Here is a 25,317-nt window from a genome sequence, read left to right as displayed (position 1 = left end):
CATATGTATTTCGTGGTCCACTGTCAAAAGTTGGAACATGGTTTTATTCATTATAAATCAATGCATTTTATATAAAAAGGGCAAAGGAAAACATAAACCTCACAAGGGCACCCCCTGACCACACTGGACTCAGTTGCAGACACTCAATGAGCCATGCACCTGGTTAACAATGATCCACTGTCACCAAAAGGCCTGGGCTCTGTTTCATTATAATTCAACAGTTGTGAATGGTCTAGAAGCTGCAGGCATGAATGAGAGCATTACAAGCATGGTGACTAGGAGGGCCATTGTGTTTTGTGCACTTAACACAACAGTCACTAGCAGCCGACACACATTCTTGACATGCCCACAAGATTAGAGTGAATAGCTGTCCAATGTTGTAAGATTGTTGCAAACTTGGTAAGGTCTTAGCTTATTCTAACTAACTACAGAGTCCCTAAAGCAAGGGTGTCAAACCAATTCCATGGAGGGCCTAGTGTCTGTGGGTTTTTAGGTCTTAATTGAAAGGAAAAACCAGACAACCAGGTGAGGGTTGTTCTTTACAAATTTGTGACCTCGATTCAATCAAGTACAAGAGATACTCGGCCCTCCATGGAAGGACAAAAGCTTTGTAATGACCTAACACAACAGCCCTGAATGTAGCCCAGGTAAGGTCACCTTCTGTCCTGTTCACAGATCTGAATTAACTACATATGTGCAAGCTATAACTTCAGGTAGAAGTCCACAGTCCATTGAATGGCTTGGTGGCCAATACCATATTGCTTACATGTGTTCAGTCCTTTGGAATCTGTGAACACTAAAGGGACAGGGGCTAGGGACCAAAATGGAACCAAGCCCTGGTAGTTAGAATAAGCTAAAGACACTACCACGGTCTAGAGCACTCAACAACCTTTTCATAAATTACAATGCAGAAGAGAGAGAGAAAAAAAGGGTGTGATTATTTTTAAAGAAATCAACTTGAAATTTAAAAGGACTTATTGGAATATAGCTTCAACAAATGTTTTATTTAGATAAATAGAATAAAAATAGTAACAAGGTATTTTCACCGTCGCTTCACTTCAATTTTTACTTTATGCACACTCGAGTACGACCACGTCTTGAACAAATCTTGGTTGGCCATCACAACTACAGGCAATAGTTAAGCCAAGAAGATAACCCTTTATATAGTCCACATTTCAAAAATGAAAGCCAATTCATCCACACTCAAATGTTGTTCCAAAATAAAACAATTCCAATCAAGTTGATTTCACTGACCCCATAAAGATAAAGCTCAGTCTCTGGTAATAAAGAGTTATTTGAGGACAAATAGATTGTCCCAATTTCCCTTCTTCTTAATGCAATATGAGGATTTAATAAGCCTATGTATTTGGGTGAGAGGTCCAGTCACCAGTGTTTCCAGGTCAATGAGACTTGGGAACTGGTATGGATTTCTGGCACCTGGTTTTTAAAGCAACCCTATATACTGAGCTTTCTTTGTGAGTTGGGAAATATTCAAATGGACCACATGTCCAAATTATTTAAAAAACAAACACATTAAAGACAAATAAAACAAATAACTTAAATAGAAGTGCTTAAAAACAATACAGTTCTTAGAGCCCTTTCAATAACCAGAAATAAAGCAGGGTGCAAGGAAACCCTGTCCCACCGCAACAGAAAAGGAGCGAGAGGAATAATGGTAATGTTAATACTAATTTGTCATCCAATGATTCACAGATGTACAGTTCACTTATAGGTCAGAACCCACCAACCCCGACCTTCCTCCCTTCCCAGAATTCCATAGTCAGTGGCCCACCCAGGTCTGTGAGCCCCATCCGCTCTCTGTTTCAAGTCCGTCTGTGCTGGAGGGAGAGTCCTCGGTCTCAGTGCATCCCCTCTCCTCCTCCTCTGCCCTCTTCAACTGCTCCTCCCGCGCCTCCTTTTTCCTGCGCTCCATCTCCCACTCCACGAAGGTGTCGAAGAGGCTGGGCCAGGCCTCGTCCTCGCTGTAGTTGCTCAGGTCTGGCCCGATGGCCTGTGTGAAGTTGAGGAACATGTTCCAGGTGTCCCGCGAGATGCCCCGCACGCCCGACGGGTTCTCGCCGAGGAAGTCCAGCCAGTGCTCAAGGATAGCCGGCGTGTCCTGCGTGAAGACCAGGCGCCACAGAGCGATGGCGATGTCGCGCTGAAGAGAGCGCTGGCCCTCCTCGGCATCAAGGCCGAACTGGAAGGTGAAGCGGTACAGGTCCTTGAAGCTCTCCTCGCCCTGTGCCTCCAGCAGCATGCAGGAGAACCGGGAGCAGATGCCCTCCAGACTGTCCGCCTGGATCGCCCTGCATCCATCCACAAACTCCTTCCTACAGACAGGAGGGGAGAAACAAGGCTGCATTATAGAACGCAACATAATATCAACCTTTGACTCAGGGCAATGAGCAATAGGGGGAAAAACCTGTCCGTTTTTAACATTTTTGGCAACAAAGACAACTTGGGCAATTTTAAGTAGTTAACCTTTTTGGGATATGGGGCAGAATTTTCACTTTTGGATGAATAGCGTGCCCAGAGTGAACTGCCTCCTACTCTGTCCCAGATGCTAATACATGCATATTATTATTGGTATTGGATAGAAAACATTCTGAAGTTTATAAAACTGTTTGAATGATGTCTGTGAGTATAACAGAACTCATATGGCAGGCAAAAACCTGAGAAAAATCAAACCAGGAAGTGAGACATCTGAGGTTTGTAGTTTTTCAAAGCTTGGCCTACCGAATACACAGTGGGATATGGATAAAGTTGCACTTCCTACGGCTTCCACTAGATGTCAACTGTCTTTAGAAACTGGTTTGAGGATTCTACAATAAAGGAGGGGCTCATGAGACTTGTTTGAGTCAGTGGTCTGGCAGAGTGTCTCAGGCTCGTGATGCGCGCTCCAGACAGAGTTACCTCTCGTTCCAGTGCTTTTCTTCAGACAGGAATTCTCCGGTTGGAACATTTTTGATGTTTTATGTTAAAAACATCCTAACGATTGATTCCATACATCGTTTGACTTGTTTCTACGACCTGTAACGGAACTTTTCGAGTTTTTGTCTGGACGAAGTGCTTGCGCCTCATGAAGATGAATTAGTGGGCTGAACACGCTAACATCAAGTGGCTATTTGGACATAAATGATGGACTTTATGGAACAAATCAGTCATTTATTGTCGGACTGGGATTCCTGGGAGTGCCTTCTGATGAAGACCATCAAAGGTAAGTGAATAGTTATGGTGTTATTTCTAACTTCTGTTGACTCCAATATGGTGGATATTTCTCTTCAAATATTTTTTAATTTCGAGCACTGCCTTTTCAGCAGAATGTTGTCGAGGGGTTACGCTAGCGCCTGCGCTAGAAAGGTTAATAGGTCAAAGTTTCCTAACTAAGCTAACTCTGATAAACATCACATGGGCCTCAACATAAAGAAGTCAGGTAAAGTAAAAACAGAAATAACTATGCCATTTAAAGTCTCTGATAAAGAGGAGCACGCTTTACAGCACACAGAGAGAAAGGGCAAGAAGCCCCCTTGATGAGAATGGCGCTGGAATGTATAGCGGCCGTTATACGGGCCCCTGCTCACCCCGGGCCAGGCCTGAATCCCCGACATGCGGAAGAGAGGGGCGATTTAGAGGCTGACGTGCGGGCACCCTGATGAAATTACGGCGGCGAGTGAATAAGCTTCCTCTACCCTCTGTTCTACTGGCGAATGTACAATCACAGGAGGACAAACTGGACGAGCTACGATCGAGACTATCCTATCAACAGGGCCGGAAGAATTGTAATATCCTATGCTTCAAGGAAACTTGGCTGAACAAGGGCATGGATAATATTCTTGTTGGTTTTTTTATGCATCGGCAGGACAGAACAGCAGCTTTGGGTAAGCTCAAGGGGGGGGGGGGGGGGGGGGGGGGGTTCTCTTAACTACAGCTGGTGCACAATCTCTAATACTAAGGAAGTCAAGGTTCTGCTCACCTGAGTTAGAATACATCATTAGCTGTAGACCATACTATTTATGAAGTGAGTTTTCCTCCATCTTTCGTAGCTGCCTATTTACCACCACAAACTGATGCTAGCACTAAGACCGCACTCAACGAGCTGTACAGGGCTTTAAGAAAACAAGAAAATACTCACCCAGGTGGCGCTCCTAGTGCCCAGTAATTATAATGGAGGAAAACTGAAATCGTTTGTCACCTGTGTAACCAGAGACTAAAAAAACTCTAGATCACCTTTACGCCACACACAGAGATGCATACAAAGCTCTCTTACCGTTTTTTTAGGCAAATCTGGCCATAACGCTATCCTCCTGACTCCTACTTACAAGCAAAAACTCAAACAGGAAGTACCAGTGACACGCTCAATATAGAAGTGGTCCAATGATGCAAATGCTAAACTACAGGACTGTTTCGCTATTGGGTCATTCTCATGAAATCCTTAAAATACCATGGCAGTAATGATTTTAAATATAAAATATGTAATTTAGTAATATAACAAAATATCATAAAGATAAGTGTTCTCTACCTTGCACAAAGAGTAATTTCAACATAGGAATTCATTATTTGTGTATTTTATTGCATTTTCTGCTAAAATTCTCATTACCACAACGTGTCCAGCTCTGTCGGAATGTATGTTATGTTGTAATTTAAACAGGGTAAAATGAAAATATTCTGAAAAAAATAAATGGATGTTCTACTAGATGTTTTCAAATGACAGAAAAATTATTAACTGAATATTCATGTATAATAATAATGAAAAAATATTGGAAAAATGAAGTGTCCATGACTGATGTTCTCATCCTCCACAACATTTTTGAAGGACTGTTTACACACACACAGAGAATTTAAAATAAGTTTGATTTTGAATGAAGTAGGTAAGCAGATCTCTTTATATTTCTCCAGTTAAAAGTTAAACATTCTCTTGCAGACTGCGTACACGACAGTATTGATTATCATTACCGATACAGGTAGTTTGATATTTAGAAAAACGTTAGATTTAAACATTTCAATGAAAATATACTTCATTAATGTCTAATTATGTACATTGAGTAAAAATTTGCTTAGTCATCAAGTATCTCTATTGTTAGCAAAACATGCTAAGGTTCCTCATCCTTCACAACACCATTCTCACTTAATGCTGCCAGTTGCAGTAGAGAGAACTTCTGTTTCAGTAATGAGAATTGAATCATACAGACTATATTTTTAAATATAATTAACTATTAATTTAAATATTACTTGCTAACTGTTGATATTTTGCTTTATGTCCTGTTTAATTGCAGACAGTCAGCAAGTGACAAAAATACATCTTTAGCGAAGGCTGACAAAATTTAGAGAAAAAGTTTACACCAACCCAGAACGGCTGGAAGAGTACAGAAGGAAGGAGAGAGAGGTTAGGGGTTGGAGAGGTTACAGCAAGCGTAATTAGCATATATAGTCTATAGGAAGCCTATGCCCTCATAGAGTGTCTATAGGAAGTCAATACGCTAGTGTTAGGAAGTCTACACTTGCACGTGCACACATCCATCACACACACACACACACAAGCGAGCTCACACACACACAAAATCAGTAAGCCATTTATACTATAGGATGTCCACACAGAGTCTAAGTGTAAGCCATTCAGTCCCTACTATAGGATGTGTACACACGCACCAAGTCTGGAACCAACAGGACCCTTAACATATTTTACCCCCAAGCCATAAGAATGCTAAAAAGTTTAATAGTTAGCCTGGTTATCTGCATTGATCCTTTTTGCACTAACTCTTGACTCATCACTTACACCGCTGCTACTCTTTACCATCTGTCACTTTATTCCTAGTTATACGTACATATCTATCTCAATTACTTCGTACCCCTTGTATATAGCCACGTTATCATTGTGTTTCTATTATTTCTCTATCTTCCTTCTCTCTGCATTGTTGGGAAGGGCCTGTAAATTAGCATTTCATTGTAAGTCCACACCTGTTGTTTACGAAGCATGTGACGAATAACACTGGATTTGACTCACAACCACATCCTGTCACATTGTTCTGCTGTCACTTCAGCATGAGTCCCTGGCCAGATATGTTCCCTGATATACATTGCTTTTCCACCCCCTTTTATACAGCAGACATGAAATTAGACTTGGTGTGAACAGCAACGCAACAGTAAACCTTTCAAGTTTCTGGCTCTAGGTAGCTCAGATGAGAACATTTGTTAATAGGTCAAATGATGGTAATAGGTACAATCTTCAGATTAGATACAAGATTACATGAAAATGAAGAGGACAAAATCATCTGAGCAATAGGCAATCAGAGAAAGACCCTGTCTAATCCCTACTCATTACAGAGTGCAGTGTCAGAGCCTGTTTCGATTTCCTGTGTGCCCCCTACCTGTCAGAATAGCAAGTGAGCTGCCGTGCTGCTGAAAGCTGAGAGAAGTGGGGGTGGGGTGGCCAGCCAGACCAATGTTAAATGAAACACAGCACAGTGAGAGGGGAAGCTAGCCTAAAACATACAGTGCAGGACAGCAGTAGCCATTTTAGAAATTTGGTCAGATGTCTAACATCAGCCATTGAATCAGCCATGCTAATCAATATTACAGGCTAATATGGTCTCTTTTGGACCAATAAATTACTTGAGGAATCTTCTCTGAACATGTTTTCTGAATATCAGGCTAAAAAACATTGATGAAGCATCGACTGTCTCATCCTTACTCCTTCCGATCTCATCCCCAACCCGTCTCTCACCTTGTAAACTTGCACATGGTGGCCGCCTGGAACTTCCAGGCAAGGACCAGCACGCGGAACTCGGCGGGGTCCACGCACAGGTCGTTGCAGAACCCCTCCATGCCCTCCTCCAAGATGGCATCCTCATGCGGGTCCTTGTAGCAGCAGAAGAGCTCCTCGATGCGCAGCAAGGACGGCCCCTCCCTATCCGCCACCAAGTGGTCCTCCTTCCTCAGGTCCCCCAGCATGGCTGACGCAGGGATCACCGTGGTCTCCACGGTAACCTCCATGGCGGTCTTGGTGCCGTTGAACATGTGGTCACTGGAGGTCTTGCTGCACACAGTGCCAGGCTCCTCTTTGTGCCCTCCTCCCCCGCCGCCTTTCTTGTGGTGGGACTTGGACCCCTGCTCCTTGTCGCCACTCTTGCTGCCGAGCGAGGACGATGGGTTCTTACACTTGGTGACGCACTGGCCCATATCTCTCTCTCTGGTCCTCTCGGTCTGTCCTCCACTCCTTCAGGCCCCGTCTGCCCCACCAAGACGCCTCTGCTCTGGCCTGGTGAGACGTCTCAACATGCCCTTGGGCCCTGGAACAGAGGAGGAGTCCATCACAGTCACATGGGGTCAACAACTACAGTGACAATGAGTCATTGAATCAACAAACCCATTAGTCACAAAGGGTCAAAAGCCACAACACTGAGGTAATAATTACTAGAGAAGACAACTGCTAAATGCTAAAATAAGAAAATCACATGAAGACCATACAAGTAGACCGTCACCAACGCAAAAGGGTGAAGTGTCTGGCAGTTTTAAGCCTGGCCCAGTTACCATAGAAGCTGGTACTGTACCATGTATAGGAGGGTTCATATCAAACTAGAGGGCTGAATAACTACTTATAGAGAAGAGCCTAATACAGCATGGATTACCATATAACTGACTAAAATACTAAAAACCACAAGATACCACCAAATAAAACACTAAAATTGAAATGTAAGTTGTCTGGATCATACATACTACTAGCCTGCACAATATGCTACCAGAATTGCTCAGCGATAGCGAAGAAATGGGTTGGTTCTGATAATAAGTACTTACAGACACTTCCTCAGAATGCCTTTATCACTCTAGATGAAGGTGTCATCTTTTTCTGCTCCATCGTGGTGACCTTAACATCGGTAATGCTGAAAGACACACAGCATCTTGTCACCATAAGCATAATGTGATACAGGGGTATCGTTCGCCCACATGTAGATTCAGTGTATGAACTTGCTGTGAATTTGTCATTTCAGATTGAGAAAGCAGTCATTTACAACATGCATTTCCACAGCCTTGAGTCAAGGATGAACTACTTTTAATTGAAAGCAGACAGTGGTGTAAAGCACTTAAGTAAAAAATACTTGAAAGTACTACTTTAGTTTTCTGGGGTATCTGGCCTCTGACCTGGCAGACTCACTAAACACATGCTTTTTTTGTAAATGATGTTTGAGTGTTGGAGCATGTCCCTGGCTATTGGTAAATAAAAACATGCTAAGTAAATGGTGCCAGCTGGTTTGCTTAATATGAGGAATTTGAAAAGGTATACTTTTACTTTTGAAACGTAAGTATATTTTAGCAATTACATTTACTTATGATACTAAGTATGTTTAAAACCAAATACTTTCACTCAAGTAGTATTTTAATGGCCGACTCACTTTTGAGTCATTTTCTACTAAGGTATGCCAATTGGGTACTTTTTCAACCACAAAGCAGGAAACTATAGAGATAAATATGCCTAGCCCTTTCCTTTGTTAGCGACCTTTTAATTACATAGGCCTACATTTTAAATATTCTGTTACCCAATGAGGAATTCATGATGGCTTCCAGCTGTTGCAAGATTCATAAGTCAAATACTGTACTACCATTCTTGTTCAACTAGTTGGTGTTTTATTTTGTTCCTGTCTTTCATGATTTAATGAAACACTTAGCAACAAGCGAAAAGCCCCTGATCACATTTATTGAAACTATTTATGAGGAATGAAACTTCCGTGGACATGTACAGGCATAACACCTCCTGGAAAGACTGCAGTGCTTTCAACCACGTTCACCTCATTCTAATATGATATACTTTATTGTTGTAGGTAGCTGACTAGGAACACATCGGCATGTATATACTGTGGGGAATATCTAGCTATTTACCTATTTAGTTAGCAACCCCTTTATGAAAATAACACTGCCAACAATTATCTTTAAACTTGGTAACGTTAGCTAGCTCAGCTGTGCAGTTCTAGTTTGCATCTGAACGTTGGCTAACATAACTGTTTCTTTGTTTGACCAGCTAACATGGTAACCTAATCAACTCGACTGTCTAACAACTACAGCAGCTAAGTTCCCTGGTAATAATATAGCCTCGTTTGTGGCTGGTTACACTTCGCCATCATCATACTTAGCTACCGACTGGCTAGCTAGCACGTCATCATGTAGCTAACCGTTAGCTAGTTATCTGTAAAGTTGGCAATCTAGTATGCCATAAATATATAAACTATTTTAGACCACAAACAGGATAAGTAACGTTACCTCTTAGAAATAGTTGATTGTCGAGAAAATCACGTACATCACTCCAATAACATCAGTAAAACAAATAGCGAACTTAGGACACAACGACACAATCAGCCCCACTTAGCTAAAATGCTAGCCAGCTAAGCTAATGCTAGTAGGAAGCTAGTCAGCACCATAAACAAAAACGAGCGTTTAAGTTGGCTTTTGCCTGATAAGAACGCACCTGGTTTGCAAACAACCGCCCTAGACGACTGTCTTTTACTTTAAATTGACTACTAAAAAAAAGTCGAATGAACCAGTACGAAAGGCTTATAGTTTCTTTGTGTATCCCCTTTAGTCATTGAGTGGATTTTCCCTGCATCACTTCCTCCCAACAGAGCACCAGTTAGACAGCTAGCAACTATACCATCCACTGATCTGTGTGGATGGGGTCCCCTGTTCAGATTTAGTTCAAAATTGTAGTAGCTGGCAACCTGACTAATACAGCTAAAACCCAACGAACATGAATTAACATAATATTTGGTGAAATCGTTTAACTTGAAGGGCTTTGAAAAGTGAATGAAAAAAATGACTATTTAATTGTTTCGAAGCGACTTTACAACACTAATCGCTGCGAACACACCTCTCATACGTCAATTTAATCGTCATTTCAATGCGACATGTCAAAAAGCTAACAGCATAGCAGGTAGGTCAAGTAATAATTGCCAGATAATACTACTATGCGATAAGTCAGCATGGTGTTATTGCAATGTAAACATACAGCGTTAGATATTCCTACCCTAGACTTTCGTATTAAATGAACGATAAGCGTGTCAAAAGCCAGTTACTTTGCCTTGTTACCGTGATAGCTCACGTTAGCCCATATTCATAGGTGTGACGCACAGACCCCAGTATGCCGCGTTCAAATCAACTGGGAACTCGGAAAAATACGTGCTAAATCATCACGTCATTGAACTTCAAGTTGGAATGTCTGAGTTCTAGAAAGATGGATGACTGTTCATCGATTTTTTTCAGTCGGAGCTCGTATTTCCCAGATGTTTTGAACGCACTGAAGTTGGACATTTCGGAGTTCCGAGCTCCCAGTTGTTTTGAACATGGCATTAGATAACGAACTAGCTATATATGCCGCGTTCACAACAACTAGGAATTCGAAAATCTCTGACTTAAGTTCGTTCAAGACAATTAGGTATTTGGGAAAATAAAAGTAGGCGCTTTTACGGTCAAACTCTGGGGTCTTTCTAGAGCTCCGGCCTGAAGATCACTATCACTAAGTCAATATTTGACCTCATTTTATTACTCTAGAAAAGTACAATTTTCAACATTAATCAGCTCATTATAAATCTAATTTTATTGGTCACTTACACATGGTTAGCAGATGTTATTGCGAGTGTAGCGAAATGCTTGTGCTTCTAGTTCCGACAGTGCAGAAATATCTAACAAGTAATCTAACAATTCCACAACAACTACCTAATACACACAAATGTAAGTAAATGAATGGAATAAGAATATATAAATATATGGATGAGCAATGACCTAGTGGCATAGGCAAGATGGGATAAAATACAGTATATACATATGAGATGAGTAATGCAAGATATGTTAACATTATTAAAGTGACTAGTGATCCATTTATTAAAGAGGCCAATGATTTCAAGTCTGTATGTAGGCAGCAGCCTCTCTGTGTTAGTGATGGCTGTTTAACAGTCTGATGGCCTTGAGATAGAAGCTATTTTTCAGGTCCCAGCTTTGATGCACCTGTACTGACCTCGCCTTCTGGATGGTAGCGGGGTGAACAGGCAATGGCTCGGGTGGTTGTTGTCCTTGATGATCTTTTTGTCCTTCCTGGAGGGCAGGTAGTTTTTCCCCGGTGATGCGCTGTGCAGACTGCACCACCCTCTGGAAAGCCCTGCGGTTGTGGATGATGCAGTTGCCGTACCAGACGGTGATGCAGCCCAACAGGATGCTCTCAATTGTGCATCTGTAAAAGTTTGTGGGAGTTTTTGGTGACAAGCCACATTTCTTCAGCCTCCTGAGGTTGAATGGTACTTTCAAGACAACTGGGAACTCTGAAAAATACTAGGTCAAATCTTGACGTCAGTGATCTTCAGGTAGGAAAGTCGGAGCTCTAGAAAGAGGCCAGAGTTCCCGAGTTGGAATTAATACTTGGATGTTCAAACCAATTCAAACCAATTTTTCATAGTCGGAGCTTGTTTTTTTCGGAGTTTCCAGTTGTCTAGAACACACTGAAGTCGGAGATTCCGAGTTCCCGGTTGTTTTGAACGCAGCATAATTCTAGGCTACATAAGACAGCTTCTACATGTATTGCTTGCTATTTGGGGTTTTAGTTTGGGATTCTGTATACGCACTTTGTGACATCTGTTGATGTTAAAAGCTCTTTATAAATAAACTTGATTTGATTTTTAACCAGTCACCGGGGAAGGGTCGTCACTAGTTACCACAGCCACAAAAATCATAAACCCTACAATTCATCTTCTTAAAATGTGATTTTAAACCTAGCCATAACCTTGACCACACTGCTAACCTTAAGCCTAACACTAACCTTAAATTAAGACCGAAAAGCACATTTTTGTTTTCATACATTTTTACGTTGTAGCCTATGTTTAAGACTTGGATGTCGATTATGGCAGCCCCCGCACCTCTCTGATTCAGAAGGTTGGGTTAAATGCGGAAGACATATTTCAACTGAATGCATTCAGTTGTACAACTGACTAGGTATCCCCCTTTCCCTTCCCTTACTTTGTATTTGTGGAAACCAGTGAATGGCTGTAGTTGTAGAATAAGCAAGTAGCTATTTAGTCCACTGAGGTATAATTAAGCAGTAAGGCCAGAGGAGATGTGGTATATGGCCAATATACCATGGCTAAGGGCTGTTCTTATGCGCAACACGGAGTGCCTGGATACAGCCCTTAGTCGTGGTATATTGGCCATACATCACAAACCCAGGAGGTGCCTTATTGCTATTATGAACTGGTTACCAACGGAATTAGAGTAGTAAAAATAAATGTTTTGTCATACCCGTGGCATACGGTCTGATATACCACGGCTGTCAATTTTTTATAATAAGAACTATCTAGTCTCTGCTACTATTACTTAATTTCAGATGTTATATTGCCACCTAGTGGTTTATTGAAACATGTATGTACATGTATTTTTTACCCACATGTCCAGCACTAAATCTACCTCTGTTTAAGTAATCATTCAAAGCAATGTAATGGAATATTTACTTTCACCAACCGCCGTATATATTCTAAATGTATATGTTTTCAACTGTTCAATGATGTTTGATCACAGATTATATCAATTCAAACGGAGCCCCCAGTCTTTTGCAGTACTCTGGATCCTTTGGTCGAGTCTGGTGTTAATTACACTGCTCAAAAAAATAAAGGGAACACTTAAACAACACAATGTAACTCCAAGTCAATCAGACTTCTGTGAAATCAAACTGTCCACTTAGGAAGCAACACTGATTGACAATACATTTCACATGCTGTTGTGCAAATGGAATAGACAACAGGTGGAAATTATAGGCAATTAGCAAGACACCCCCAATAAAGGAGTGGTTCTGCAAGTGGGGACCACAGACCACTTCTCAGTTCCTATGCTTCCTGGCTGATGTTTTGGTCACTTTTGAATGCTGGCGGTGCTTTCACTCTAGTGGTAGCATGAGACGGAGTCTACAACCCACACAAGTGGCTCAGGAAGTGCAGCTCATCCAGGATGGCACATCAATGCGAGCTGTGGCAAGAAGGTTTGCATTGATGCTATGGACTGGCCCGCCCGTTCCCCAGACCTGAATCCAATTGACCACATCTGAGACATCATGTCTCGCTCCATCCACCAATGCCACGTTGCACCACAGACTGTCCAGGAGTTGGCGGATGCTTTAGTCCAGGTCTGGGAGGAGCTCCCTCAGGAGACCATCCGCCACCTCATCAGGAGCATGCCCAGGCATTGTAGGGAGGTCATACAGGCACGTGGAGGCCACACACACTACTGAGCCTCATTTTGACTTGTTTTAAGGACATTACATCAAAGTTGGATCAGCCTGTAGTGTGGTTTTCCACTTTAATTTTGAGTGTGACTCCAAATCCAGACCTCCATGGGTTGATAAATTTGATTTCCATTGATAACTTTTGTGTGATTTTGTTGTCAGCACATTCAACTATGTAAAGAAAAAAGTATTTAATAAGAATATTTCATTCATTCAGATCTAGGATGTGTTATTTTAGTGTTCCCTTTATTTTTTTGAGCAGTGTATATAGGGCAAGTTACTCCTTGCATATATTTTTTCTATTCCCTGCTTTGTATTGTTTTTAGACCAAATGGCGACAGCCACACGTAATCAGGTCCTGTCACTGTATATTAGGGTATTTTGGATCGCCTGGGGCGCAGTCCACACTCCCACAAGACACTGTGAGTGACAGAAGGTACATTGTCCAGGAGGCCCAGACCCTCTTCAGACAGAACCAACAGTCAAAAAGACAGACCCTATGTTTGTCTGTGTAGCTCGGTATCATCTGTATCTGTTTGATGAATCTGTTGCTCTGTGTATCCCTTTCAGTTGACAGATCAGGAATCAATAAAGAAGTGCTTAGCAGAATGTGAGACAAGGATAGAAATTGGTGAGTGTCAAGAAAAGCCTGGTTGACATTTTCAAATTCTTTCATTTAGTAATAATCTCTGGACAAATCAGACATGTTTTAGAGTTCACACTTAAATGCTTTTCATGTGAGAATCTGAGTGATGTTTTTCCCTACTAAGTTTCGCAGGTCTTTATTACAGGAATCCCTATCCAAGACTTGTAAGTGACAGACATCTAAACCAGAAGAAATGTTTATATATCTCGGGCGATATTGTGTGATTTCACTATTATCTAATGTCATGGTTTTATTTCGGTTCCATACCCTTCATTGCAGATCTACCTGCTTATAATGGGACTGGCAACCCATAAAGGCAGGAAGCTGAAAGCACAGCAACGCATGAGGAAGCAGGCCAGCCAGTTTACTTACAGTCACATGAGGACAGCTGATACTACAGCTGATACTAGATGAACTCTATATTCTTGTGAAAGGGTTGATGTTACCAAGGACAGGAGGAAAGTTACTGGCTAATCTCAGGAGTTGAGTTGAAAATCCATCTTATATATTGGAGAAAAAAGTAATTCATTTCCAAGTATATTTATGCATGGGATTCCTGACGAGAGCTGCTATGTGGATGTCAGCATTTTCTGTCCTATAAGATAAGTAGCCATAAAGATTTGTGATACTATTTTGAATATATTTATCATTTCAATAAATTGAGTTTTGAAAAGAACCACTCCTCTGCATTCATTCTTTCATGGAATTACTAAAAAGTCAGATGAACTCTGTCGGGTTGAAAAATAAACTTAAGGATTTATTGAGTAAAGTGCATTAGTGCATACACACAACAAAGGTTTTACTCATTTACCACCACCTTCCGTTTATCAACTGTTAAATTTGACTGATAGGAACAATGTCTTACTATAACCAGTTAAAAGCCAGATCTTTAGTGGCTTTCCAGTTTTAAAGGTAATGTGCTACCACAAAAAAAATATTTTCTGTCCTTGGTTGCAACGCTCACTACTGAGTTCCAAACTGCCTCTGGAAGCAACGTCAGCACAATAACTGTTCGTTGGGAGCTTCATGAAATGGGTTTCCATGACCGAGCAGCCGCACACAAGCCTAAGCTCACCTTGCGCAATGCCAAGCATCGGCTGGTGTGGTGTAAAGCTCACCGCCATTGGACTCTGGAGCAGTGGAAACGCGTTCTCTGGAATTCTGAATCACGCTTCACCATCTGGCAGTCCGACGGACTAATCTGGGTTTGGCGGATGCCAGGAGAATTCTACCTGCCCCAATGCATAGTGCCAACTGTGAAGTTTAGTGGAGGAGAAATAATGGTCTGGGGCTGTTTTTTATGGTTCGGGCTAGGCCACTTAGTTCCAGTGAATGGAAATCTTAATGCTACAGCATACAATTACATTCTAGATGATTCAGTGTTTCCAACTTTGTGGCAACAGTTTGGGGAAGGCCCTTTCCTGTTTCCGCATAACAATGCCCCAGTGCACAAAGCGAGGCCATACAGAAATGGTTTGTTGATCGGTGTGGAATAACATGACTGGCCTGCACAGAGCCAGTCAACCCCATCAAAACACCTTTGGGATGAATTGGAACGGCAACTGAGAGCCAGGCCGAATTGCCCAACATCAGTGTCTGACCTCACTAATGCTCTTGTGGCTGAATGGAAGCAAGTCCCCGCAGAAATGTTCCAAGATCTAGTGGAAAGCCTTCCCAGAAGAGTGGAGGGAGGCTGTTATAGCGGCAAAGGGGGGACCAACTCCTTATTAATGCCCATCATTTTGGAATGAGATGTTCAAGGAGCATGTGTTCACATACTTTTGGTCATGTAGTGTATGTAAACACACCACCAGCCCTCTATGGTTTTTGTAAACAGGTTAATTAACTAGTTGGTTAATCGTTGCCCATGAAAGGAAGTTAGGCTAGCGAGCAAGCATTTTAGCCAGGTTGCCGAGGTCAACAAAAACTAAAAGTGTGTACTGTATGATAGAGTGATAGACCGTTTCGTCAACATGACAGAGAGGAGGATGGCATTGGTGTTTCTCTACAAGTCGGGTGAGTCAACATGTTTTTTCTACTTGCACACACACACAAGCTGTAGTTCTAAATCAAAGGTTGTTTTAGTACTCTGAAAATGTTGGAAATTTTAACTTGCTTGACCATGCTTTGGGTCATGTAACTGTTTGTTACATGCAATATGCTTTGTGGACTTCACCAGACAGAGGTTGTTCTCCGACTTCGTAATGAAAGGTGTGGTTCAATTTATTCTGCCACAGTCTTCTTATTGTCTCAGCCTTAGGCCTATATTTCACGGTGACATGGCACATGAACTAACAGGTTATAGCGCAAACAACGCAATTATCACAACACAGGTTGTAAATTGGCGTTTTTGTTTCTGGCTTGGCTTCCCCTGGGACTTTACCCACGCACCGCTACGGAAGGGGATCCATCTCTATGACCGCTAGCCTGGTACCAGTGTCTTTATCTAACGTTCCACTCCTTGTCATTACCAAAGAGACCGGCCTTTCGGCAATATTCAAATATGAACGTTCCATCATTAATGAGCTCCAGGAGATCAGAGGATTTGATAACCTTCACAGCTATCATCCAATCACAATGTTTATGCAAATTAGACGGATAGGAAAACGTTCTAATTTAATTCATACATTTGATTGGAAACATTCTAACGTTGGGAATTCTGATGTAATACATTTAATTGTGTTTAATTTAACATAAACATTGGGCACAGGGAGCACAAAGGATTCCCGTTTATTGCATTTTTACCACCAGCCCTAATGTGATGACATTATACCAGAGAAGCTCTCACCCTTAACTTCCCCGCCAGTTCATTGTGAATGCTGTAGTCTATTTTATATCCAGCAAGCAAGAACAAGGTGCTTCTTTCGTCTAATATAAACTTAGCAAAAAAAGAAACGTCCCCTTTTCAGGACCCTGCCTTTAAAAGATCATTCGTAAAAATCCAAATAACTTCACAGATCTTAATTGTAAAGGGTTTAAACACTGTTTCCCATGCTTGTTCAATGAACCATAAACAATTAATGAACATGCACCTCTGGAACGGTCATTAAGACACTAACAGCTTACAGATGGAGGCAATTAAGGTCACAGTTACGAAAACTTAGGACACTAGAGGCCTTTCTACTGACTGGAAAAACACCAAAAGAAAGATGCCCAGGTTCCATGCTCATCTGCGGGAACGTGCCTTAGGCATGCTGCAAGGAGGCATGAGGACTGCAGATGTGGCCAGTGCAATAAATTGCAATGTCAGTACTGTGAGACGCCTTAGACAGCACTACAGGGAGACAGAATGGACAGCTGATCGTCCTCGCAGTGGCAGACCACGTGTAAAAACACCTGCCAAGTTTTCAGCTGTGCTAACATAATTGCAAAAGGGTTTTCTAATGATCAATTAGCCTTTTAAAATGATAAACTTGGATTAGCTAACACAACGTGTCATTGGAACACAGGAGTGATGGTTGCTGATAATGGGCCTCTGTAGGCCTATGTAGATATTCCATTAAAAAAATACCCACTTCCAGCTACAATAGTAATTTACAACATTAACAATGTCTACACTGTATTTCTGATCAATTTGATGTTATTTTAATGGATGTTATTTTAATTTTTGCTTTTCAAAAACAAAGACATTTCTAAGTGACCCCAAACTTTTGAACGGTAGTGTATTTTCTTTTTAATTGCCCAAACGACTGGTTGTACCAAACATTATGACATCCATGACATAGACTGACCAGGTGAAAGCTATGATCCCTTATTGATGGAATTCTGTGGAAATCTTCCTTTGGAATAAGCACATGTTTGGACAATAATTACATAACCATAACCAATAATCAACCAAGTTATACTATAGCTGTCTCTCTCTCCCCTTTCAAACTTTCATTGTCAATTAATTTGAAAGGCAACTTTATTTTAACATTATGCTATAATGTAGCATAGGTCTACTTTCAGATGGCCTAGGTTTTTAATAAAACATTTTAGGAAAGGAGAAATGAGATTTGTTTGTGTCTGAGGTGCGCTGGTGGGTTTGATTGATGGGTCCTTTTAGGTTGTGTGTGTTCGCTAATTCTCACTATGTCCATTCAGAAAGTTTCCTAAAGTATCCCATCTTGACTCAATCTCTTATTAATATGAGAGGGACAAATAATAGAACTGAAATGGCAACCTGGTCTCAGAGCATTTCTTATTATTCTGCATATAAATCCGAGACACTCCATTTATTAAGTATGTTATGTTTGGTACGGTTTCATAAGACAGATGGTTAAGACAAAAATGAAAGGAGGGTGGTTGGTCAGTGTGGATGGGTGGGTATATAGCGCGAACGTCTAGCAACCCAAAGGTTGCGAGTTCGAATTTCATCACGGACAACTTCAGCATTTTAGCTAATTAGCAACTACTTGCAACTTTGTAACTACTTAGCATGTTAAGTAACCCTTCAACCTTACTCCTAAAGTTAACCCTAACCCCTAGCTAAAATTAGCCACCTAGCTAGAATTCGTAACGTATTAAACGTTTTGGAAATTTGCAATATATTGTACATTTAGAAAATTCATAATATAATATGAATTGTAATTTGTAACATATCATATGAAATGGGTAATGGACAACCACAAATTAATACCTACCATACAAAATGTAACATATACTAAATAGAGTGTCTCGGATTTACATACAGAATAATACAAAATGCTCTGAGACCAGGTTGCAACAAGCACAACAAATTGTTATAAAGTAAGCAATTTCATGATGATCAGCATATGTGCGAGCAATGACAACAGGTGTCAGTTTTGCGTTTCATTCCTCTCATTAATGGGATGCAACTGAAGCAAACGTAGCTCGATTGACTAATATTTGACCTATCATCATTTCACTCTCATTATGGAGTCCTCTCTAGCCAATTTATTTGAACAACATGATCTTGCATTGACACTGGTTCTCACCAGGGAATTACCTTAGCAGGTCGTAACGGTTTTGTTTGTTGCCGTTCTTAAAATTCAAATTCTATATTGTGCCAAATTTGCCCCGTCCATAACATTGTCATGGAAAATATTAATGTTGTTTCCAACAACCAACCAGCAACTGTGCTGTAAATCCGGCTGCATATTGAACATTGAGAGGCCAGTCGCTTTGGCAATGACAAGGAGTGGAATGTTAGCTAAAGAGACTGGTACACAGGCTATATGACAGCCTGTGCAATCTTTAAAAATATCAAGAAATCAAGTTGAAAATATACAGCAAACAAATCTGCCTTTAATAGCGATTTAAAAGGAGTGAGTTGGTTGTCTGTCTCTCATATCTAACATCCTGTAAGATGTCTGCAGAGCTATGCCTAGTCATCCAGCTGGCACAGACAGGCCACCCCGCGGTTGATCCAATGTTTCTGTGGCCGGTCGGAGGGAAGCTCGATAGGCATTACGTAGTTGGTGGAGTGGCCCGTGGTGGACAGGGTTCCGCGCCGTGCACTGGTCTTGTACACGGGACACACATAGATGTTCTCATGCAGGAACTTTGACATCTCCCCTGGCCTGAGCCAGATGATGGGCAGGGGGTCGAAGAGGATCTTGGGGAGGGACTCTCCTATGACCATCTTCTCCCGGTCCCAGCGTGCCCCTTCCAGGAAGAACCCCTTCACGTAGGCCCCATCATCTGGCTTGTTCTCCATGTGGGTCTCTTGCTTGGTCACCTGATAGAGACAGGGAAGTCATGCCATGCATTCACTGGACACAAAGATGAGGTTTACATTGTACTCCCTTACCTCAAATTCAAAGCCGATGAAGTCGATGGGGATGGTATACTTTCGGGCAAAGTTCTGAGATACTCCCGTGAGGAAGGACTGAGTAAAGTAGAACCCAGAGAGCCAAAAGACTGGTGGTGGCCCATTGTTGATCCAGTCCTGTCAAACACACAGCCCAACTCCCATGCATCAGTATTTGTGTCTTTCAGAAGTATCAGTTTCACAGGAAACAAAATCCCTGTCCTCAAAACAACTTTAATTGAACATACAAACACATTTGAATGTGTATTGTTGGGGGTTGAGCAGCTCAGTACCCTCACTCTCTTGGTGAGCATAACTGACCTGTAGAAACTTTAGCCTGGCGAGGAGGTCGGACACGTAGCTGCCCAGAGGCTTCAGAGACGGGTAGGACTTGGCCGACCACATGGTTGGCACCTTGCCCACCACCATACTGTTGAAGACGTTCTCCAGCTCAGAAGACATCACCACCTGACCCTTGAGCGCCTTTCCAATGTTTATCAGACTGATGCGTACCACCTGAGTTAACCTGAGGGGGTCAAAGCATCATTATCAGCATGTTATGAACACATAATTGCTAATCCCAAATTCCCCATAGCCAAAAAGGCCTGTAATGATTGTGTAGTAATGACAGTCTGTACTCAGAGTACAAATCAACTGCTTATAGTGGTCATTAAATGTGGGACTAGTGTTGTAAAACTACCGGTAATTTACAGAATCTATTGTAATCTATGGCAAAGTTGGTAATTTATACTTAAATAACTTCTAGTGGATAAACCATATGGTTCAAGAGAAAATAGCTTAATTAATGAAAAAAACATCTAATCAACAAGGAAACTCTACCAACTATAGACTTTTTTTCACAACTGCCACCAGTTTGGCGCCACAATATTTACAACAAAGACTAATTTACATAATAAAATAAGTAAATGTGTATAAAAATGTAAAGGATATTTCATACTGAAACCCTTTTATTAAACACCAATGTTATTGACTGAGTTGATGGGATATATTTAGGATAATGTTTAACAGCTTTTCATTCTATTTTAAAATCCTCTTATTTTATATATAGTACATGTGATGAAAATTTCATGTAGATAATAGGCAGAAAATACTGCACATCCAAAACCGATTAGTGAAAGTGCTGGAGGCAAAATGCTAAACTGGAGAAACAGGGGAAAAAAAGGCTGTGCACACTTCCAGTCAGATGCCCATTTATTTGAAAAGAGGCTGAGCTTTCGGTCAGTCGACCTTCATCAGAGCATATCTCCATAAACAATAGTGAGACAGATAAGGCCACACAGAGGGCCAGAGATAATTACAGACACCTGTGATAATCTGAAGTATCCAAAAAGGCCACTAGTTGTAAACGTGATAAAGTCTATAAAATCATTGAACATTACCAGTAATATACCCTCCCTTTGCAACCCTATGTGGGACACAAAACATTTTACTTTGCTTTTAATCAATTGACCATAAGACTCCAATTACCATGGCCAGATGTAGAGTAAGTATTTTCTGAGTGCATTCATTGTGTCCGTTTGAAACGCTACACTTCCTGACCCCCTGTTTCTTTATTCCAGATCATGATATTTACCTGTTGAAGCGGATCAGTTCCTGTCTCAGCACAGTGTTCATGGACTCCTCATACATCACTGGGTATTTGTTAATCACCATCTGGATGTCAAAGTCTGCTGGCAGCTTGGACAGGATGTCTTCCGCAAGCTCATCAACCACTTCCTGTAGTAATCAAAGAGATCTAACTACCAGTATAATAAATTCAAAACAATTGAAGCTTTTGTACAGAGCTGACATATCAGGACTTGTTCTGAGGCATCACAACTTCTTATCCACATAAAGTGCCGGTGTGTGAGAATGTACAGGTTTTGATCACACAGAGAAGTGTCCAGTAGCGGTGAATATTTTACCGGTATTTTACAAAATGTTCCATCTGGAGAATAAATCACTTTTCTCCTAGGTAGTAAAAACTGGAAGTGTCATTAAAAAGCGTTATAAAGCATATAAATAAACCTCTCTCTGGATTTGATTAGAGCTTTGATTTAAAAAAATTCAGCCCTGATGCGACCTGAGACTGATGAGATGCATTAAATCCACTTTATGAGCCCTACATTAAAGACATTTAACAATCCCAAACTCAGAAAAGCCCAAATGATTGTGCCGTCAGCAAACAAGAGCTTCCGTCCCTCGTCGAATAGTCTATTGATATAAGAAATGCGAGAAAAAGTCATGTCCAGCAAGCTACTCTAGTCTAGCTTTTCCTGCACGGGACTCCCAAGAGCTAAGGGGCGTTTTTTTTTATGGAGAGAGGCCAGCAGAGCACAGGTGCGTGTGTATTGCGCAAGAGACATAAGTTAGAAGCTTATTATGCATAACCCATCATTAATTAGCTGAATATAAGGCTAATACTGAATTGAATGTATTACCTGAAAGAGGTAGGCTAGGACATCTATATATAGGGCTATATATCAATCTAGAACAGGATGATCTATTTTGGATGTGATTTGAATGGAGTTGATGGAGGCAGAGAAAGACAGAGAGATTGCGCGCACTTGTATTGATTTAAAGCCACGATATTCAAGTGTTATGCTGTTTTAAAACTCTGCAGCTTCAATTAAAAAAAAACTCATCTTTACAATTAAGAATTTTTAGGTAAATTAGATGCACATTCGGTCTTTATATTTCTGTATTATAGGCTTTGCTGCAGCAAATGCAGGTTTACCTGTCACAAGAAAATGACCATGATGACATGATAAGTCTACATGCATTGTGAGCATCGCTCCATACTGAGATGGGCTGTCTGCCCCCACCCTGAGCATTGGTGATTCATCATGCAGAGGCCATAGAGAAGCCAGATTTAGACTTTGCATATAATTTAACAGTTCCATTTCACGCCTTGCTGTTCATGTAAATAATTTATAATTTACCGGTTTCTCACAGTTATTTATCCTGGGAAAAGGGAGTGGTTTTGGACAGTAAATCCCGGTAAATCTCAGTAACCGGGTTCCCGCCATTCAACCCTAGTGTCCACTGTCCAACTAACCTGAGGGGATTTAGCCCCGCCTCCAGTCTGCCTGGGAAGTGTCAGCAGCACTCCATCCAGCAGCTGATTGGTCTCCTGGTTGTCCTTGGTGATGTCAGCATTGCTGTGGAGTCCAAACACGCCAGGTTCCGCCGCGATGGGTAGGTTGCGGATGTAATCAACATAGGTCTTGAAAAGACAAACAGTACAAATTCGTTCAAATCCAATAAAAATGTACTTGTCACATGCTTCGTAAACAACAGGTGCGGACTAACAGTGAAATGCTCATTTACAGGCCCTTCCCAACAATGCAGAGAGAAAGAAGATAGAGAAATAATAGAAAAGTAAAACGCTTAATAATAAAAGTAATAGATACACAATGAGTAACTATAACGTGGCTATATACAAGGGGTACCAGTACCGAGTCGATGTGCAGGGGTACGAAGTATTTGAAGTAATATGTACATATAACTAGGAATAAAGTGACAGTAAACAGTAGCAGCACCGTATGTGAAGAGCAAAAAGGGTCAATGCGGATAGTTCAGGTAGCTATTTGTTGAACTATTTCACAAATTATTTAGCAGTCTAAATGCCAATTTATGCTTGAGCTGGCAATGTGGTCCAGAGGCTCCAGACAGAGGGTGTGACAAAATCTAAGCAGATACCAGTAGACTGCCCCTAACCACAGATCTAGGATCAGATCACTCTACCCCCAATGCACTTCCTGACCCCTGAATCATTAAGGCGACAACAAATATCTGAACCTTAAGGGCAACTCTATAAAAATATAATCGACTATGGATATGACAGTCCGCCATCTTGTATGATAAAGATATGATGGAGGTGACAGTAGTACCTGGTACGGTCCGTGAGGGGGGATATAATACATGTCTCCCTCACATACGTGGTAGCCCTCCTGCTCTATCAGCTCCCTGCTGTAGAAGATGGACAGGAGAGACACCAGCAGACGCCTGTCCTTGTCGTCCGTCACCCTGCCACCGTAGTTACACTCACCTGAAAGAGAGAGAAAGGGAGAGAGAGAAAATGTGTCTGTCTTCCACTAGTTCAGATTAGTAAACCCTCCTATGCTCCGATACAAACAGAGAATGAACCTCTTTTGTTGCTATGTGATACAGTCCCTCTCTCCCTCTATACCAATCCACACAGCTGTGTCTGTGAGAGCCTCACCAGTTAGGTAGGAGAGGGCCTCCAGAGGAATCTCCTCATACCAATCCACACAGCTGTGTCTGTGAGAGCCTCACCAGTTAGGTAGGAGAGGGCCTCCAGAGGAATCTCCTCATACTCATCCACACAGCTGTGTCTGTGAGAGCCTCACCAGTTAGGTAGGAGAGGGCCTCCAGAGGAATCTCCTCATACTCATCCACACAGCTGTGTCTGTGAGAGCCTCACCAGTTAGGTAGGAGAGGGCCTCCAGAGGAATCTCCTCATACTCATCCACACAGCTGTGTCTGTGAGAGCCTCACCAGTTAGGTAGGAGAGGGCCTCCAGAGGAATCTCCTCGTACTCATCCAGGAACATCTGGATCTGCGTCATACTGATCCTCAGGTCAGACTCATTGAACTCATACGGGATATTCCAACCTTGGGGTGAAATGCGAAAAAAACAAAAAACAATGACAAGATTTGACCCTTTAACTCAAGTTATAAGAGAGGATATTCAGTGCGGTGACATTATTCGTTCGTCATGACGTATACTGGAGGAAAATGTGTTTCCCCAGAGAGAGAGAGAGAGAAGGAACAAGAAAGGTATTAGATGAGGGAAAACACCAAAATACAATTTCAGTGACTGGAAGGGACTGAGAAGGGGAGAACATTTTGTTTTAAGAAAAAAGGGGTAAAAAGAAAGAAAAGAGAATCATAGCAGAGTGTTAGTCTCACCTAGAGGTCCGAAGGTCCTCCTCTCCTGCACCAGAGCATGAAAAAAGCAGAGACCAAACAGCAGCTTCTGCCACGCCTCCTGTTTCTTGGAGCTGTTGAAGAAGGCGGGGTCGGAGATGGGGTCGCTGACGTAGGAGCGGAACAGGTTGGCCCTCATCCCCTTGGGCGGCTCGTTGGTCATCTTCACCCCGTTCTGCAGGATGCTGACTGGGAACTTGTCAGACGGGTAACTGGTCAACCACAACCTGTGGAGTTAGCAATGATAGTGTTAGTTTACTTTGTTGCTCTTGGTTTTATTTGTAGGCAATACAAATGTATAGGATCATAAGCAACCAGAGTATTACAACCAGGGTATTACAAATCAACTGCCTGGCCAATGGCTATAATAGATAAAAACTCCCCCTGCCCTGCAACGGCTGACCTAAAGGTGGGGTTGGTGTTTTCGGGGGTGATGCCCTCCTCACAGATCCTCTCCAGGGCGGGCATCCAGCTGGTGCACAGATGACAGTTCTGTAGTACCACCCAGGTGCCATCCTTGATGGCAGCATTGATCATCAGGGCTGCGATGGGCCCCTGGCCCTGGCCCAGGGAGATGGTCTGGGTTTTACTGCCCCCCATTTCAAGGTCGTCAGCAAACTTTAGCAGACCTGGAGACCAAACGAACATTTAAGTACTGGTATGAACTTTTGAGCACTCAAAAATCCAATCAAATGTGACCTCTTTAATGCAGATGTATAA

General features: G+C 41.8%; 2 protein-coding genes and 1 pseudogene across 5 annotated transcripts in view; 1 reads left to right on the top strand and 2 right to left on the bottom strand.

The window, feature by feature from the left end:
- Window positions 1-11: 11 nt before the first annotated feature.
- On the bottom strand, window positions 12-10,134 carry dcun1d3 (defective in cullin neddylation 1 domain containing 3). Of its 4 annotated transcripts, none has more exons than XM_021565115.2 (4): window positions 10,075-10,134; window positions 7,795-7,880; window positions 6,725-7,289; window positions 12-2,333 (listed from the first exon to the last, which is right to left on the bottom strand). In XM_021565115.2, exons 3-4 carry the CDS (start codon window positions 7,177-7,179, stop codon window positions 1,781-1,783), a joined length of 1,008 nt encoding a protein of 335 aa, XP_021420790.1. In that variant the 5' UTR covers window positions 7,180-7,289; window positions 7,795-7,880; window positions 10,075-10,134; the 3' UTR covers window positions 12-1,780. The 4 variants fall into 4 exon arrangements, with proteins under 4 accessions (XP_021420790.1, XP_036802351.1, XP_021420789.1 ...); XM_036946456.1 differs by lacking the exon at window positions 10,075-10,134 and adding an exon at window positions 10,013-10,068; XM_021565114.2 differs by lacking the exon at window positions 10,075-10,134 and adding an exon at window positions 9,458-9,845.
- Window positions 10,135-13,402: 3,268 nt separating this feature from the next.
- LOC110491568 lies at window positions 13,403-14,558 on the top strand (annotated as a pseudogene).
- A 2,917-nt stretch (window positions 14,559-17,475) lies between these two features.
- Window positions 17,476-25,317, bottom strand: part of dnah3 (dynein axonemal heavy chain 3) — a 48,888-nt gene continuing 41,046 nt past the window's right edge. The window contains exons 53-61 of the mRNA XM_036946454.1: window positions 25,001-25,226; window positions 24,580-24,824; window positions 24,166-24,282; window positions 23,538-23,695; window positions 22,703-22,870; window positions 21,239-21,381; window positions 19,966-20,170; window positions 19,645-19,782; window positions 17,476-19,572 (exon numbers count right to left, since the gene is read on the bottom strand). Coding sequence (XP_036802349.1) covers window positions 19,219-19,572; window positions 19,645-19,782; window positions 19,966-20,170; window positions 21,239-21,381; window positions 22,703-22,870; window positions 23,538-23,695; window positions 24,166-24,282; window positions 24,580-24,824; window positions 25,001-25,226 — 1,754 coding nt within the window. The 3' untranslated portion in view covers window positions 17,476-19,218. The remainder of the gene's footprint in view (window positions 19,573-19,644; window positions 19,783-19,965; window positions 20,171-21,238; window positions 21,382-22,702; window positions 22,871-23,537; window positions 23,696-24,165; window positions 24,283-24,579; window positions 24,825-25,000; window positions 25,227-25,317) is intronic.

The sequence above is a fragment of the Oncorhynchus mykiss genome, chromosome 16 (genome assembly GCF_013265735.2).
Source record: "Oncorhynchus mykiss isolate Arlee chromosome 16, USDA_OmykA_1.1, whole genome shotgun sequence".
Lineage (NCBI taxonomy): Eukaryota > Metazoa > Chordata > Actinopteri > Salmoniformes > Salmonidae > Oncorhynchus > Oncorhynchus mykiss.
This window is presented reverse-complemented; position numbering and strand designations above follow the sequence as displayed.

Excerpts from the sequence above, each read along its gene's own strand:
- dcun1d3 (XM_021565115.2), bottom strand. The coding sequence starts at position 7,179 with ATGGGCCAGTGCGTCACCAAGTGTAAGAACCCATCGTCCTCGCTCGGC. Across the intron at positions 2,334-6,724 it reads ACCATGTGCAAGTTTACAAG|GAAGGAGTTTGTGGATGGAT; the intron begins GTGAGAGACGGG and ends TCCTGTCTGTAG.